Genomic DNA, 16,430 nt, shown 5'->3' on the forward strand with positions numbered 1-16,430 from the left:
ATTCTCTTTACAGTCTAGATATTAAATAGATTAACAGAAGTTTATAATAATTTAAAGCAATTACATCATAAACTACTAAAGCTATTACATACTAAGTTGTCAAATGTTGGCAGCAGTTCCCCAAAGCCAAACCTAGGATCATTTGCATTGATTGGCTCACACTTGCTTCAGTATATTATTTGACAATTGCTATTATTTATTTCTGTTTAGATTGTAAAAGAATAAATATTTGGTCACTCAATGTACACCAAGATTAGAAAGTCCTTGTTTTTGTTACATGCACAATGAACAAACTTATCTTCTGTGCAGAGTCTTGCTACCATGCTGCAAACACCTCTTCATCCCAGATGATCTCAATCCAGCCTGCAGTACCCACCTGAAAGAACTGGCCAGAAAACGTAGGAAATGTAATTTTATAGTAAAGTGATTTGAAAGTTATTTACATCTGTCATCTGCATGTTTTTGCACTATACAAACATGTATAGTGCCATATTAAAAAAAAAAAAAAAAATTTCAGATATCTTCAAGGTCATCAACATTGAAGCAGACCAAGTTGCCGAATATACAAGGAGGTATTTGCCACAGGACTGGAAGCCAATGAGGAAGGGGCTTGTTACCTGGGACATCAGCAGCAGCAGCCAACATCCACCTTTAGACTGGCTCCAAGAATTCTGGAAATTTCTCAACACTCACTTCAAAGAGTTAAGTAGTTTCACTGGAATGCCATTAATACCAGTCAGTCCCCTCTCTGTCAGTCAGCCTGTGTCACTAGCAAGACTAGAGCAGCAAACAACCCTCATTTTTCAGAAAAGCAAGCGGATGAACTTGCCAGAACAAATAGCTCAGTTGGTGAACAAAGTCGGTGGCACAGTGGTGAGAGGAAACGATTGGCTCACACACAAAGACCTAGACTCGTATGTGCTGTGCCCATCTCCAAGGAGTGTCATGAAAGTCTTGGCAAATTTGGATTCTCAGGATCTCATCAGAGAAGTCAAGACTAGCTCTTACAAAGCACGAGAAGAACTGAAAGAGTATCTCTCTCATCTGGATTCTCGTGTGGATTCTCTCTCAGCCACTGAGAAAGATTTACTCTCAAAGTTGCCTCTGTTTCAGACCATGAAAGGTTCCTGTGTTGCAGCTCAATCAAAACAGGCTGTGCTTCTAATTTCTGGCCTAACGGTACCAGCAGAGTTCCCTATGCCCGATTCCATTGTGAAGTGTGCAACTGAGGCTGATCGCAGACTGTTACAGCTGCTCAAAGTTAATCTCTTGAGCACCGCTGACGCGACCGAACTTCTCATTGATTGTATCAAGAGGGGGACTTGCAGAAAAGAAGACACTGAGAAAATCATGACTTGGATTTTACAACATGGTGATATCCTTTTCTCTCAAAATCAGACCTTGAAACGCAGATGTAAGGACTTGAGCTTCATTGAAGTGAATGGAAATCTGAAAAAGACCTCAAGCTTTTTTGATCCAAGAATTGAAAACTTTAAAGTCATTTTTGAGTCAGATTTCTTCCCCCCACCTTCATACACTCACACATCACAGATGCTTCAAAGCCTAACAGATCTCGGATTGCTAAACAAAGAAGTAGATGTGTCACCTGAGCACTTGCTTCAAGTCGCCACACTGATTGATAGACGCCATGCTGATTCTCAAACTGAAGCTCTCAATAGAGCTCAGGTGCTCTTGAAGATGTTGGACACGAATGATCTACTCTCAAAGTTTTCTCCTGAGCAGCTTCATCGCCTCAAGATGCTAAAATGGATTCCATGTCCTAATCCTGGTAGTACAAAAACCCACAACAATGACAAATTTCAGACAAGTTTTTTCTTCTGCCCGGATGAAATAAGAGATTCTGTGTACAACAAGATTGTTGGGCATGTGATGCCTCTGGTGGGAAAGTTCAGTGACAAAGTGAGCAGCCAACTTGGTCTCAAACGCCTGCCCCCATCTGAAAAAGTGATAGAGAATTTGTCATTCTTGACATCAAAAGCACAGAAAATGTCTGATCCTGACACAAATGCGGATTTCAAAACGGAGTTGCATAGCATTTACAAACACATGCAAGACCACATTTCTGAATTTTCAACAATGATGAGCAAGGACACACCCTGGCTGTGGAGCCACAACCAGTTTGTATCACTGAAAGATCTGGTTCTAGACTACCCACCCAATCTTGATCTGAGCTCTTACATTGGGAAGGTACCAAATGAATTTCGGCCATACAAGAACTTGCTCCGAGAGTTTGGCCTGAGAATGTCGCTTTCAGATGAAGACATTATTGGTATTCTTGATTCCATCCAGAAAACCATTGAAGAAAGGCAACAGCCATTTGCAAAAGCCTCTGAGGTTAAGGTGTCAGTAGAAATTCTTAACTGGCTGTGGAGGGAGAAGAAGACAGTTCAGGGTGACATCCCAGTGCCAGTCCTCATAGAGGGTGAACAACATACCCTAAAACCACTGTCAACTGCAGTCTTCTGCGATGTCAGCAAAAATGGGTTGAAAGAGCTTAAGTACAGTGAGGAGGAAATTCATGTTGTACATGAAGAAATCCCAAAAGCAGCTGCTGAATGGTTTAACATCCGATTTCTCAGTACCCACATCCTTGATCCAGAGTTAGTGGGAATAGAACAGTGTGGACAATCTGAACCGATAACAATGAGGATAAAAAACATTCTTAAAGAGTATGATGAAGAAAGCGACATCTTCAAAGAGCTCATTCAAAATGCAGAGGATGCTGGGGCAGAAGCCTGCAAATTCTTGGTGGATTTCAGAGTACACAAAGATAGCCCTGAAAGTCTCATTGACCCTGACATGACTCTTTGTCAAGGACCTTGCCTTTGGGCATTTAATAATGAGCAGTTCACAGCTGAGGATTGGAAAAATATTGTCAGAGTTGGTTCTGCCTCAAAGGAAAACAAGGTGGAAAAAATTGGAAAGTTTGGACTTGGATTCAATACTGTGTATCATGTGACAGATGTTCCATCTATCCTCAGTGGCAACATTCTTCTCATACTTGATCCAAATGTGACACACCTCAAGAAGCACATCAAAGTTAATACAAATCCTGGAATCAAGCTGGATCTCTCTCAGAAACGACTTTTTCATTGCTTTCCTGGTCAGTTTGGACCATATGAACGCATTTTTGATTGTAATTTCAGCAGACAAAGTCCCCCTGAACCCTATCCAGGCACTCTGATCAGACTACCTTTCCGAACTGAAGAAGAGGCTTTCGAGTCAGAAATAAGTTCAAAGGTGTATCACAAAGACAATATCATCACTTTTCAACAGCACTTTACTAACAATTCACAAACACACCTGCTGTTTTTGAAGAACATCAATACATTGTCTCTACAACGTATCTCAAACAATGTATCAACTCCTCCAAGAGATGACGAAATAGAAACCGTCCTCACTGTCTCCAAAACCACGGTGTGTACAATGAGGGTTCCTGATGAAACCAATTTGTCAAAGCAACATAAAGCTGAGAAATCGTTGATGAAACTTGATGGAAAATGCGAAGAAGTCATTGACTGTGGCACAGTCAACATTGTCCAAATAACTAGTCAGCAATCTGGTGTAACTGAAGTCCAGTCCTGGCTGCTGTACAACTGCTTTGGGACACATCAGTCTTTGCAAATGGCCCTTCAAGAAAACAAGCAAGCCAGGTTCTCTTTGCCCATCGGGGGGATTGCTGTGCCTTTGCAAAATGATCCAGAAACCGGAAAACTGGCCTCAGTACAAACAGATCTTGTCGGACAGGCATCTTGCTTCCTCCCTCTTTCCATTCACACAGGTCTTCCAGTCAATGTAAATGGAACATTTGCTGTGACAAGTAACCGAAAAGGTCTGTGGGAGAGTGGGGTGAAACATGACTGGAACAAAGCCCTTCTTCAGGATCCAGTAGTGACGGCATATGTTACTGCACTTTTGGCACTAAAGAAAATGTCTGAAAACAAGCAACTAGAACCTTATTGTTATCACACATTTTGGCCTGATAGAGAGAAAGTGAGTGACACTTTCAAGCCTTTGGTTGATGCATTGTACTCCACCATTGCTCAGCACTCTATTGGCCCAGAGCTCTTTAGTGATGGAGAACATTGGTGCTCAATTAACAGTGCCATATTTCTACATGAGAGCATCGAAGAGGATAAGGACATCAGTACACTTGCAGTGAAGGTATGCAAGGAACATGTAAAAGCACCCAACCATGTTGTTCCTCTTCCACTGTGGTTGAGAAATGGCTTCAAACAGTCTGGCCTTGAGAAAGTTTTACAGGAGAGAACATGGAACTGGGAGATGTTTTACCAAGAAGTAGTGTTTAACAACCTTACTACCATGGATTCTAAGAGTAGAGATACTCTTGTGCTGCATGCTATCGACCTAAATAACAAAGAAATTGACAAACTACTGGTCTGCTATCCATGCATCCCCACAAAAGGTGGACAGCTTCAGCTTATCAGCAAACTTGTGAATCCATCAGGGAGAGTGTCTTGTCTTTTTGAAATGGAAGAGGGACGCTTGCTTGGTGGGACCAAAAATGACTTTTGCTCCCCCAAAAGGATTCAACGCTTGTTGGAACTTGGAATGTCAAATGATCATCTCCCACTGGAAGACATCAAACAGAAAGCAGGCACAATCCCCAAAACCTGGAGCATAGACAAAAAGAAGGCATATGGGCATTTGAATTGCCTTCTTGAACTTATGAAGAGTCACACGAATGACGAAGACTCTCCCCACTGGGAAACTCTAAGGATGACTGAATTTCTCCCAGCATTTTCCCCCGGTGTCACAAAAATGGAAAGAAATGTAACATTTCAAAAACCCATTGATATTTTTATTGACAAATGCTCCCCACTCGTTAACATGACACAACATGTGCTTGATCATACCAATCTGAAAATACACAATAATGATAAAGTCCTGCACATTTTGGGAGTTCATGACAGCCCAAGTCCTGAGGAAGTGCTTCAGCAGCTGCAAGAAGCATGTGAGCAATCTGGATCCATTGACGCATCCATGCTTCACAAAATAGCATCTGAATGCTATAAGTTCCTGGATCAGTGGCTCAGTGATTCTGGGGATCCCACTTTCATTTCACAAAGGGCAAATTCATTCCCATTCATTCTTGTTGGCAGTACATTTGTAAATGTGAATTGTGTAGCTGAAAATGGGCAATTTGAAGCAAAACCCTATCTCTACGTTCTTCCAACTGCCTTCAATGGTTTCAGGAAGCTCTGGGAAAGTGTAGGTGTTGAAAAATGTTTTACAACCAGTCAGATTCAAAATGTGCTCCAGGCACTGCACTCTAACCATGGTAACAAGACCCTACCAGAGAGTGATCTAACAATTTGCCTCACAATTCTCAAAGGGATATATGAGCTAAAAGAGAAAACAACTATTGACTATCTCATACCCAACGAACATGGTGTTTTACAACCTGCAAGTGAGATATTTTACAATGACAGCCCATGGATGCCAGTCACTTCAGGTGTTGCATTATGTCACGAGCTTATCCCTCGTCCTTTGGCACGCCACTTTGGAATCAAAACTACCAGGCATCATACCCTCCAAAACTGCGAAGTTGAGAACACTTCACCATTTGCTTTTCAGTTTGAACAGCAGGAACAACTAACTGTTCGAATTAAAAACATAATTTCAGCCTATCCTGCAAAGAAGGATATCCTTAAAGAGCTTATTCAAAATGCTGATGATGCAGAGGCAACAGAAATTCACTTTGTTTGGGACAAAAGACATCATGGCAAAAAAAAAACATTTGGGAAGAAATGGAACCAGCTGCAGGGCCCAGCACTGTGTGTGTTCAACAACAAAGTGTTTTCCGACACAGACCTGGCTGGCATTCAACAGCTGGGAGAAGGAGGAAAACACAACTCTCCAGGGAAGATAGGAAAATATGGAGTAGGATTCAACTCTGTTTACCATCTGACTGACTGCCCCTCAATCCTCACTGGAGATGAACTACTCTGCGTTTCTGATCCCAATCAGAAATACATTGAAAGTTATTCAGACAAACCACCATCTGGCACTGGCTATAAACTAGTTGACACTTTCAAGAACATGTACATGGATGTCTACAAATCTTTTCTTCCAGACCAATTTTCTCTTAAAGAAGGCACCATGTTTAGATTACCTTTAAGGATGGGTACCATGGCAAACGACTCTAAAATATCCCAGAGGGGAGTCACTGACGAGGATATGAATGAGCTATGCTCTGCACTCTCTGAAGATCCTGAAGGACTAATTCTGTTTCTGAAAAACATCTGCAAAATAACACTCCATGAAATCAAGGAACATTCAGGGAAACTTGAAACCATCTTTGTGGTTGAAAAAAGTGTACCAGAGCAATGCAGAGAACGAAAAGAGGCTTTTGTAAAACTTCAACAAAATGTGTTGCAATCTGACAAAGCAACAACGGCAGACAAGGTTATTTATGAAACATTGATTTCAACCTCCAAGAAAAGACAAACTAGATGGATCATTGCGGAACAGTTTGGCTCATTTAAAAACAATGGTGACAGTGAGCTAACACTATCAGACAAACTTCCCCAAGTAGCCATAGCAGCGCTTGTGAAATCAGATCAAGCACTATCCAGCCCTATGGATTTTAAGGGACAAGCTTTTTGTTCACTTCCTTTGCCAGGGAACACTGGACTGCCAGTGCACATCAATGCAAACTTTGAGGTAGATTCTGCCAGGAGAAGCCTTTGGAAAGAAGATGGGCAGAGTCGTAAATCTAACTGGAATGAGTCTTTGAGACAGAATGTCATTGCTCCACTGTATGCAGATCTCCTTCATTACATCAGCTGTGGTATTGCGAAAAAGAAAGTCCCTTCTGAACCTATTACGTCATGGTATATATGTTTTTGGCCAACTGTGTCCAAAGATGTTGGCCAAGAATGGCATGAAATGATAAACGAGGTATACAGATCAATCAAAGAAAGAGGCCTTGATGTGATTCCAGTGATGAAGAGTTTCACACAAATAATTGCAGGCCGAAAAGTTGTGCAGTACTCGCTTGACTGGTGTAACGTCAGAGAAACTGAGACAACTAAGGCACCTTACCTGACACACTCAGCAAGCGATGAGATCCATCCCATTTTGGAAGATCTTGGAATGACATTGGTTCCGCCTTCCATGCAAAAAGTTTGGAAAAGTTTCAAATCTGCTGACATTGAAGTGAAAGATGTGAATCCTTCAACTGTCCAGACTTTCCTGAGAGAAAAACCACTCAATGACCCAACACAAACAGATGAGCAATTACCGTTGCCCATAACTGCCACTCTGATCAGAGATGAAACCAGATTTTCAAAGCTTTTGAGTTTTTGCCTAAAATATTTGGACTTTGACACCAAGAACAACTCCAGTTTACTCAATGGGCTACCACTTCTTCTCACAAGAGATAAAGTTTTGAGAGTGTTTAACTCCAAATCTCCTAAACTGATATCAAGATATGACAGTCTGTTCTTTGGCCACGAGGCCCAATTTGCAGATTATCAGACCAACATAGATCACATTCATGCTCTACAAAGTTCAGGCCTTGTCAACAGTTTGACGGTTCCCTGTGCAGCAGAATATCTGAAGCCGTTAATTCAGCAGCTTCTCCAGAACTGTGAAGTTGATCGACACAGTGGTCTTCATGTCCCAGACGAGACCATGTTGGAGTGGTTAAAACCACTTTGGAGGTTCTTAATGAGTGAAGTTAAACCTGTAGCATCTACTGGTGATAAACAAAGCCTGACATTAAGTGATGTGAGGCAACTCTTCAGTGACTGTTGCATTTTACCTGTTGTGTTTCCAAGGTCAAACAACAAGCTCTTTCTGCAAACAATGAAAGACATGCCAAGTGTGATTCAGTTTGCCTCAGAAAATGACATATCAGGCATCCTCTTTAAACTTGGTTTTATGAAGCTTGACAATGCATTCTTTACAACGTATGCAGACCGACATGTTCTTTCACTTCTAGGCTCAGAACTTATGGATGTGAGTGATAAAAGCTCTGTGTTGGACCAAGTCGTCAACATTAACCACTCAGAGTTTTCCAAGCTTTCTAATGAAGAGATGAAAGAGCTACAGTGTTCCCTACAGTCTGGAGAATCCAAGTCCAAAGACAAGCAAAAGTATCAGCGAAACCTCAAGTCATTGCCATTATTTGAAACAATCCATGGTAACAGAGTGAGGATCGATGGACCTACAAAGGTATTTATCCTCAACAGCATGTATTCAAGTATATTTCCAGATCTGTTCATGCTCTCCAACAGCAGCAGCATTTTTCTCCAAAATAATCCAGAGAACTGCAGTCTGTCACAAATATTGGGCTTCCTAACACTGACTGATTTGGACTATTTCATGAAGTTCATTCTGCCCATTGTACACAAACTCACAGAGATGCAGCTGCTTCACTGCCTCAAACTGTTAATGACACCAGAATTCAGTTACTCTCAGGATAGGGACAAAATCATCCCCTCAATGAAGACAGTGAAATTAATTCCCAATTCTCAAGGCAGATTGGAGACGGCATCCTATTTCTTTGATGACAGTGTCAACCTATACAAGAAAATGGTGCCCCAAGAGAGATTTGTGCCTCAGAGATTTTGGACTGAGATGTGTGAAGGAAATCCACTAACAACAAAACCGAAAGACTTACTCAGAGAACTTGGGATGAAGCATGTTGTGTCAAAAGATGACATAGTCAATTTTGCACGACAAGTAGAATCAGAAGCAAAAAAAAACGGTCAACTTGAAGAGTTGAAGAAGAAATCATCACTCATTTTCAAAGCAGCCTTGAATATAGTGAGTGATGACGAACACAAAGAGGAAACATTTCTGGAGAGCATAGCTGACATCAAGTTCATTTTTCCTGTGAAAATTCAAAAAGAATTGTGCAACTATCACCAACCATTTGCTGCTGAGAGAACTGCTGTTGGAATAAGAGGGTCTTTGATGGAAAGCGAAACTAAGCCTCAAGAATTGATTTGGTCTTCAATGCCAATTATACATATACCGGTTTATAAGTCACATAAGCTCCTGAAAATGATGAAGAATGCAGGAGCGCTTGAACAACCACCTTCACACTGTGTAACCACAAACATGAGCAACATCTGTCGGTCACCATGTAAAACTGACAAGTTGATCCAAACCCGTGCTAAGGTGTTTCGAAGTGCGTATGCCTATCTGCAAGCAAACGGGTTTGAAGGACAACCATTGGCTGATCTTCCAGTTGTGCTGGTTGAAAGAGACAAAGGACTTGTGAGGACTGATTGTGCGTCTTTTTTACTCCCTCATGACCGCGAGTTCAGACCATATTTGTATAACATTTCTCCGCAGGATGTTATGTTCGCAGACTTCTTTAAGAAAATTGGTGTAAAGGACAAACCTACTGCAGCTCAGTATTGTAATGTTCTGGCAGCAGTTTATGCTGATTCCTGTGATAAGCAACAACTAAACCCAAACCAACAGAAGACCGTGAAACGTGCTGTTGAGCAGTTTTTCACGTCAATCAACGCTCAAAGAAACCAGTCCCTTGACGATGTAAAGACTTTGTATCTTCCTGCAGTCGATGGTAAATTATACCAATCATGCACAATCTACTACAATGACACAGTGTTTGAGATCAAAAGGTTAGAAGAAGCGCTGGAGAATAAGTTCCTGTTGCTTGAGAAACTCAATGAATGTCATTTGGACAGTGACAGATATAAGCATCAAGGATTGCTGCAATTGCTGCCTCAGAAATTCAAGCCTAAAATGCTGTCTCAATTCACTGAGGAGAAATTAGTGGAATCACACATGCAGCTTTGTGAGCTTGAAGCTGACTGTGAATTTAGTGGATGGTTTGACAGACATCTGTCCTCAGGAGCATTTACACATGGACTAATTTGCCTGATCAGAGAGCAATCTAAAGGAGAAACGACACAAGAGGATGCTACTGACATGTGCAAGAAGGCTTTTGGCAGTATTCAGATTGTTTGCTGCAAAAGTCTGAAAACAAAGCTTTGGGTGAATAAACAGCCACTAAACAAAACTGCCACTGAAACCAATGTTTTTGTCAAACAAGGGCAACAAGGTTGCACCTTTTACTTGAAACACAACAATGCCATGGCTCCCAAGGTGATAAGTGGCATCAATATGACATTGACAAAAGAGATCAATGCTCTTTTAGGTAACATACTGGAATCAATGCAACTCTTAGTCCTCGGACATCTTCTCACGTGTGACAGTCTTCAAGATGTTCTGAGCTGTCTGGCTCAGAATGGGATCCAAGACAGTGCTGAAACTGAAAGTGTCCTTCTTAATCCACCAGCCCCTGGATCAGAAATTCCAGAGGAATGGCATGATTCCTTAGACATGGACATCCTCAATAACTTTGAAGAGGGGGAATATGTTGGCTACAACACTAACAACAAGTACATTTATGCAGTTGTTGTTGAAGAACTGCCTGGGCACGCTGGACCCTATTCACAAAGATACAAAATAGAAATTGGAGAAGATGAGCCAATTGAAGTCAGTTGTCTTGACCTGTATCAGTTTAAACGACAAAAGAAGCCAGAACCTGGAGGGAGGACTTGCACATCTGCTGAAGCTTCTTGCATGGAGCTGGTGCCACTAGCAGGAGCTGTGCCCCGTTCTTCCAAACCATCAGCTACAAGTTCCTCATCTACAAGATCCTCACCAGCATCTGTTGACGAAGCCAAAAGAGAAATTGACAAATGTTTGGCAGATATCTGGATGCTTCCTGAGGAGGAGAGGCATAAAGCCATCAAACGACTGTACCTTAGATGGCATCCTGACAAAAACCCTGACTGCCAAGATCTTGCCACTGAGGCATTCAAATACTTACAGAATCAAATTGATGAGCTCAGCAGAGGCAAAGGCAAAGGCAAAACTGCAGGCTCGTCTTATTCAAGCAGGAATTCAAATTTCAGCAACTTCTATCAGCAATGGAATCAGGAGGCCAGGCATCACAGAAATGGTCGAGAGAGATTCTCTAGAGACAACCATTCCTACAACTTTTGGACCCATAATGAAAATGTCCCAAGTCCAAACAAAGAGGAAGCCAAGCGATGGTGTCGTCAAGCTCGCTGCGATTTCAACGCAGCTAGCAAAGACATTGGTGGGGCGAGCACAGAGTGGTGTCTGTTCAAAATCCATCAAGCAGTGGAAAAGTCTCTCATAGCTGCACGGCTTAAAAGAGATGGTCAACATCCCACCAGCAGCTCCATTTCAGCCCTCGCGAAGCAGGTTTCGCTCTACAACCTCCAACTGAGAGTTCTTCCTCAAATTGTCGAGAATCTGAAGACTCTGGGAGTGGATGCCAAAAAGACTCAGTATCCAAACTGTCATCCATTTCCCCACATTCCAAATGAACAGTTCAAATCAGAGAATGAAATGGCAGCACTGAACAAAGCATCTGAACTTCTCAGTAAAGTAGAGGCGTATGTGAATTAGGGATTCGAGACAAACACACATGTCATGTTGGCAGAGTCAATTGAAGATTTTTGATGTCAAGATGCTGCAAGCCATATTGTGATATTGAAACATTACTATAAAAAAATAATGGTATCACTGACCTGCTTGTTGTGAAACTTTTGAAATGAAAGATGTTTTTTTTCAGTCTTTACCAAAGACTAGTTTATATATAACTACGTGAATTTGTTCTGAAAATGAAAATATGATTTTTGATTATTTTTGCAATGTTATCATTTATAACAATTCACAGAGGACCAATATAATCGCTGTACAACTTTGTCCTGAAGATGAAAATATCAACGATTTTTTTGCAATGTTAACATTTATACCTACTCATTGAGTACCAATATAATCACTGTATGACCTGGTTATGAAAATGGAAATATGAAAGTTTTTTGCAATGTAGTCATATATATCTACTCATTTAGGAGCAATATAATCACTGTATGACTTTATGAAGATGTAAACGTTTTTTTTAAACTTTTGAAACTACTCATTGAGGGCCAATATAATCAATGTACATTATTATTATGAGTGGAAATATGGCAGGTTATTTTTTTGCAAAGTTATAATTTTTACTTCTCAGGATCAATGTGTAATCACTGTATGACTGTCATGAAAATGAAAATCTGAAAGTTTTAGTAATGCATCATTTATAACTACTAACTTTGATCAATATATTCACTGTATGACTGTTATGAATAGGCAAATATCTTTTTTTCTCAAAACAATGATTTAAACACATAACTATTCACTGAGGACCAATATAATCTCTGTATGAATTTTTTCCTTATTGGTTTCAAATCTGGCAATTGAAAATTGACCAGCTGGCTTACAGTGGCACATACAGACATGATTGTGAGTTGTCTTTCTGAATAAATAAATAAATAAAATGGAATATTATGGTTTGTTATCATTTATAAGTACTCACCCTATCATCATACTTGTAAATATCAGTTCCTGTTTTTTACATTATTAAATACCATAGTAAACAATGGACACTGTATCACTATAACTAGTGAGTTTTCCTCCTCATCCTTTTCTATTACCACTCAGTATAATCTATTACTTGTGTTTTTGTTTTTTTTAAGTATGTAGTTGAGTTGGTAGGTGAGTTTACAATATTAAGTACTGCCAATAGTAGTATATATTATTAAATCTATAACTATAGTGACAGACAGAATATATCAAAGTAATATAGAATTTGTAAAAGTTGCTTTGCTGCTGCACTAAAAGTCCTAAATACTCGGTATGAGGTTGTGGTAATATTTTCATATTGAGCTGTAAAGCACCCACGGTAAACCCGTGCAGAAGATTTAAATTGTTTTGGCTGATTGGATCTCAGAACTGTGTGGGAGTTTAACGTCTCATTGTCCCCACAAATCGTGGGTGGGTGTGCAAGTTGTTTTTATTACAAGAAGCTTTAACTGAAATATGTTTTCACTACGATCTTAAATTGTAGCATTTAAAAAACAAACGTTGAAAAAAAAATTTACTTGACAAGACACCTGAATGTTCAGTGAAGACAAACATTTCAAGTTAAAAGCACTTTTTTATTCATTAAGAAATCATGTTATGAAAATAATGACAACTAACCATATATCAGACAAATGTATCTTTTCATATGTTAACAACAAAAGTTTGCTCTGGAGGATGTGACAACTTAGCAGTCACCACCACATCACTGTCTTCTCCTTGTGCTCGGAGTGTGCTTCGCCTCGTTATGGAAGTGGCAAGTTCCCACTGTTCTTTCCTACTATAAAAATGTTTACAAGGCTTTTCATGTCTCTTCTCAATGTCCACACATAAGAATAACTTTAAAATATTTTTTGTCTGTGAGGGAGAAGTTCACATATATACCAGATTCAGTCTTTGTGTTATGCTTCCTGTCGTCTCCTCCATCTATTAATAATTTACATACAACCTGTACATACTTACAGCGGGCCGGAGCCTGTTTCTGAAGGGATGTGCACGTAGAAAAAAGAAGCAACATACAGTGAAGTGAATCTTTGCAAAGTCAATGTGATCAGGTGGGAGGTCAAGGTGTTACTAGCATATTAGACACTTGCCTTCATATGGTACATGCAACTCACAACATTTTTCATTCTGCATCAAACCTATACCAACTGCAACTTATTGCAGACCTTTGCTATAAAACACACATTCAACACAAACAATAGGGACAGACATTATTAAACATATGTATGGAGTAAGTGTGTTTGTGGTGGCTGATGTTATGATCAAGTATATTCATCTTAGCCAAAAAGATGAAAGACTTTGGGTGCAATAAGAGCAGGATTTACCATACCTAACCTCCCTCTGCATTTGCCCTTCCTATCCAACAGCTGATAAACTTCACAAAATTGAGTTAAACAGGAGCTGGAATAAGATCAGGCGTCTGGAAAAACACTTAAGGCTTAATTCATATCATTTGGCACGTTGCTAATAGTAAGCAACGATTATATTCCTCTCCATCTAATGACTTCAAACGATCGGCACTTATTGTCTGCAGTCATTCAAAATTCATCTTTCACATCACTCATATTGCATTTTGTTCAAATAAAACAATAACTATGTTACAAATTTTAGATTTAGAAAGGAAAAGATTAAGTCAAACCACAACATTATTTCTACACGTTCTGTTACTGACACCACAAACTAAAGTACTACTGCCGGGATGAGTAACAAATAACACCAACTGCTCCTCCAACACCACAGCTGCGTGACTCTTTGTTGATGCAATAACATGATCTGAACTGAGCCTGAACACAAATATCAGGGTTCACTTCAGGGTGCAGCCGTAATCTGAAGAGCTACTCTCACAGAGGAAATGACAATATATACGTGGGATAGACTTTTTCTAATGAAAAACATACGACCTGCAATGGCACAGGAGGCTCTGTGAACATGAAACATGTTAGAGCTAGTTTGAACCAGCGTTAGGGTACTGGTGTCAGTCCTGTTTCTATGGCACAAGTGTATAGCAGACACAACGAACATTCATAATATTGGAGATTGACAAAGTAAATTATGTTAATGGCACAGTGTAGTATCATACCTTAGCCACCTGCTGTACTGCTATTGAGTGTCCCGGGTTTTAAGAGTCAGACGCTCTATCATACATACATACAAAACTCTCTTCAACAATTGTTGAGGCTAGAAATCACAGGGAGAAAAACATTAAGTTTGTGTCGCTCTTATTTCTCCTGGAATTTCTTTCCATTTTGCTGTGAAGTTTTGCATCCACGTTTCTTTCATATTCCCCCTCTGTGAGAGAGAAAGAAGAGCTTTCTTTCTTTCAGCAGAAGCCTTACAGACCCCGGGTCTGCTACAAGTATGTGCCCCACGTTTACTGCCCTGCTTTTTCTTCTTCTTCTTGTGTGATGAGTCACGTGGAGGGGTAACCCTCCTGCAGCAGGGCCCTCACATGTTGTAAGCCACATATATGGGGTCCAGCTGGTCGGCCAGGAATCCGTCTCTGAGGTGCATGCGTTGCTTCTCCCCTCTGGAGTTGATGGGGATGACGCCGGGGTCGACCACCACCACCACTCCTACGATGAGGTAGTGCTCCTCCAGGACAACGTTGGTGACCAGGGCCACCAGGTCCAGGGCCTCCTGCTCCGATCCCTCAAGCTCCACAACCACCACGAGGAGGTTGGTCCACGTGAACACCGCACTGGAAGGAGGGAGTAGGAGATGGAGGGTGCACGTAGGGAAGGGAAAAAAAGAAAGGCGAGACAAATAAAAAGAAAAGATGGCATGAGGAGAAAATGAGGTGAGCATAAGGAAAAGACAGGAGAAGAGGAAAAGGGAAGATGAGAGAAGTTAGAAGTCAGAATTCATGGTGCTCAGTTATATTTTGATTATTAAAATGAAAACTCATCTGACTACATAATAAATAGTTGTAACTAACCAGTAATAAAAGTATTGATGTGAATTTCTTACCATTCAGCTATGCTCTTGTGAGAACGGATAACGGAGGTCTCGATGTCAATTGGGTGATACCTCATTCCCCTCAGCTCCAGAGTCTCATCAAGAGAGCCCACCACATAGAGGGCGTCATGGCGCTCTGAGACACACACACACACACACACACACACACACAATCTCAGATATATCAATTTATGTCTTATTAGTTACATATATCAAGTTTTGAGGTGATGTTTGAGAGAAAAACAGAATGTAGAAAATATCTTTATTTTTTTGGGGTGCCAAATATCAAAGTACGAGTCCAGCTCACATCAAAAGTAAAGTACTGAGTTGAAGCGAGCACTGTTGATTCTCACCTCCACTGGCATCCGTCAGCTCGGTGCGCCGCAGGAAGCCCAGGTAGCCCGTCCTCGCCCAGACAGTCTGGGTGTCGCCAAAGCTGAGCTTGGTGTTGAAGTGGTCAGCGTGCAGCGCCTCCTCACCATAGACTGTGTAGTAGCCCGTGGCATTGTGAGGACTGCTCACCCAGATCTATTACACACACACACACACACACACACACACACACACACAATAATAACAATTGGTAACCGTTACACAGATGATCATACACATCTGTCGCGCTTTTGATCAAAGTAATGGATGTAGTGTGCCATCATCCGATCTTTATATAAAAAAAGAATAATGTATTCACTTGTCTTAATCTGAAATAAAAATGTTTGCAACTTTGTGTTTCTTTTCTGCTTTGAAAACTTGACTTGTCATGCACCTGTCTGAGAGACTCGTCTATGTGTATACATGCAGATGGACTGGCTCTCTACCAGAGAAATCTAGCTGGAGGAAACCACGTTGTTCTAATTTTTTAACCCGATAAGTGATTTTTTTTATGTGACGTTGTTGATTTAGAGATTAGTTTACAGCAGAAAGCCCACTGTAACCTGATAACAAGTGCACGTAAATTGTGGGTCTCAACCAGATGAAGCAGGTGACGGTGAAACAAGTCGGCACCA

General features: G+C 40.7%; 3 protein-coding genes across 7 annotated transcripts in view; 2 read left to right on the top strand and 1 right to left on the bottom strand.

Moving 5' to 3' along the window:
- LOC137866885 (sacsin-like) overlaps positions 1-429 on the top strand; it is a 16,708-nt gene extending 16,279 nt beyond the window's left edge. Inside the window, exon 7 of the mRNA XM_068703120.1 lies at positions 310-429. Coding sequence (XP_068559221.1) covers positions 310-427 — 118 coding nt within the window. The 3' untranslated portion in view covers positions 428-429. The remainder of the gene's footprint in view (positions 1-309) is intronic.
- Positions 429-12,393, top strand: sacs2 (sacsin molecular chaperone 2). Its single transcript, XM_068703105.1, has one exon. The coding sequence runs from the start codon at positions 457-459 to the stop codon at positions 11,467-11,469; it is 11,013 nt and encodes a 3,670-aa protein (XP_068559206.1). The 5' UTR covers positions 429-456; the 3' UTR covers positions 11,470-12,393.
- A 629-nt stretch (positions 12,394-13,022) lies between these two features.
- Positions 13,023-16,430, bottom strand: part of dip2a (disco-interacting protein 2 homolog A) — a 75,813-nt gene continuing 72,405 nt past the window's right edge. For all 5 annotated transcript variants that reach the window (XM_068703189.1, XM_068703181.1, XM_068703172.1 and 2 more), the window contains 3 exons: positions 15,777-15,951; positions 15,436-15,559; positions 13,023-15,166 (listed from right to left, as the gene is read on the bottom strand). In XM_068703189.1, the coding sequence (XP_068559290.1) occupies positions 14,914-15,166; positions 15,436-15,559; positions 15,777-15,951 (552 nt within the window). In that variant the 3' untranslated portion in view covers positions 13,023-14,913. The remainder of the gene's footprint in view (positions 15,167-15,435; positions 15,560-15,776; positions 15,952-16,430) is intronic.

The sequence above is a fragment of the Cebidichthys violaceus genome, unplaced genomic scaffold (assembly GCF_023349555.1).
Source record: "Cebidichthys violaceus isolate CVI_PGR_0920_01 unplaced genomic scaffold, fCebVio1.0.p SCAF_11, whole genome shotgun sequence".
NCBI lineage: Eukaryota > Metazoa > Chordata > Actinopteri > Perciformes > Stichaeidae > Cebidichthys > Cebidichthys violaceus.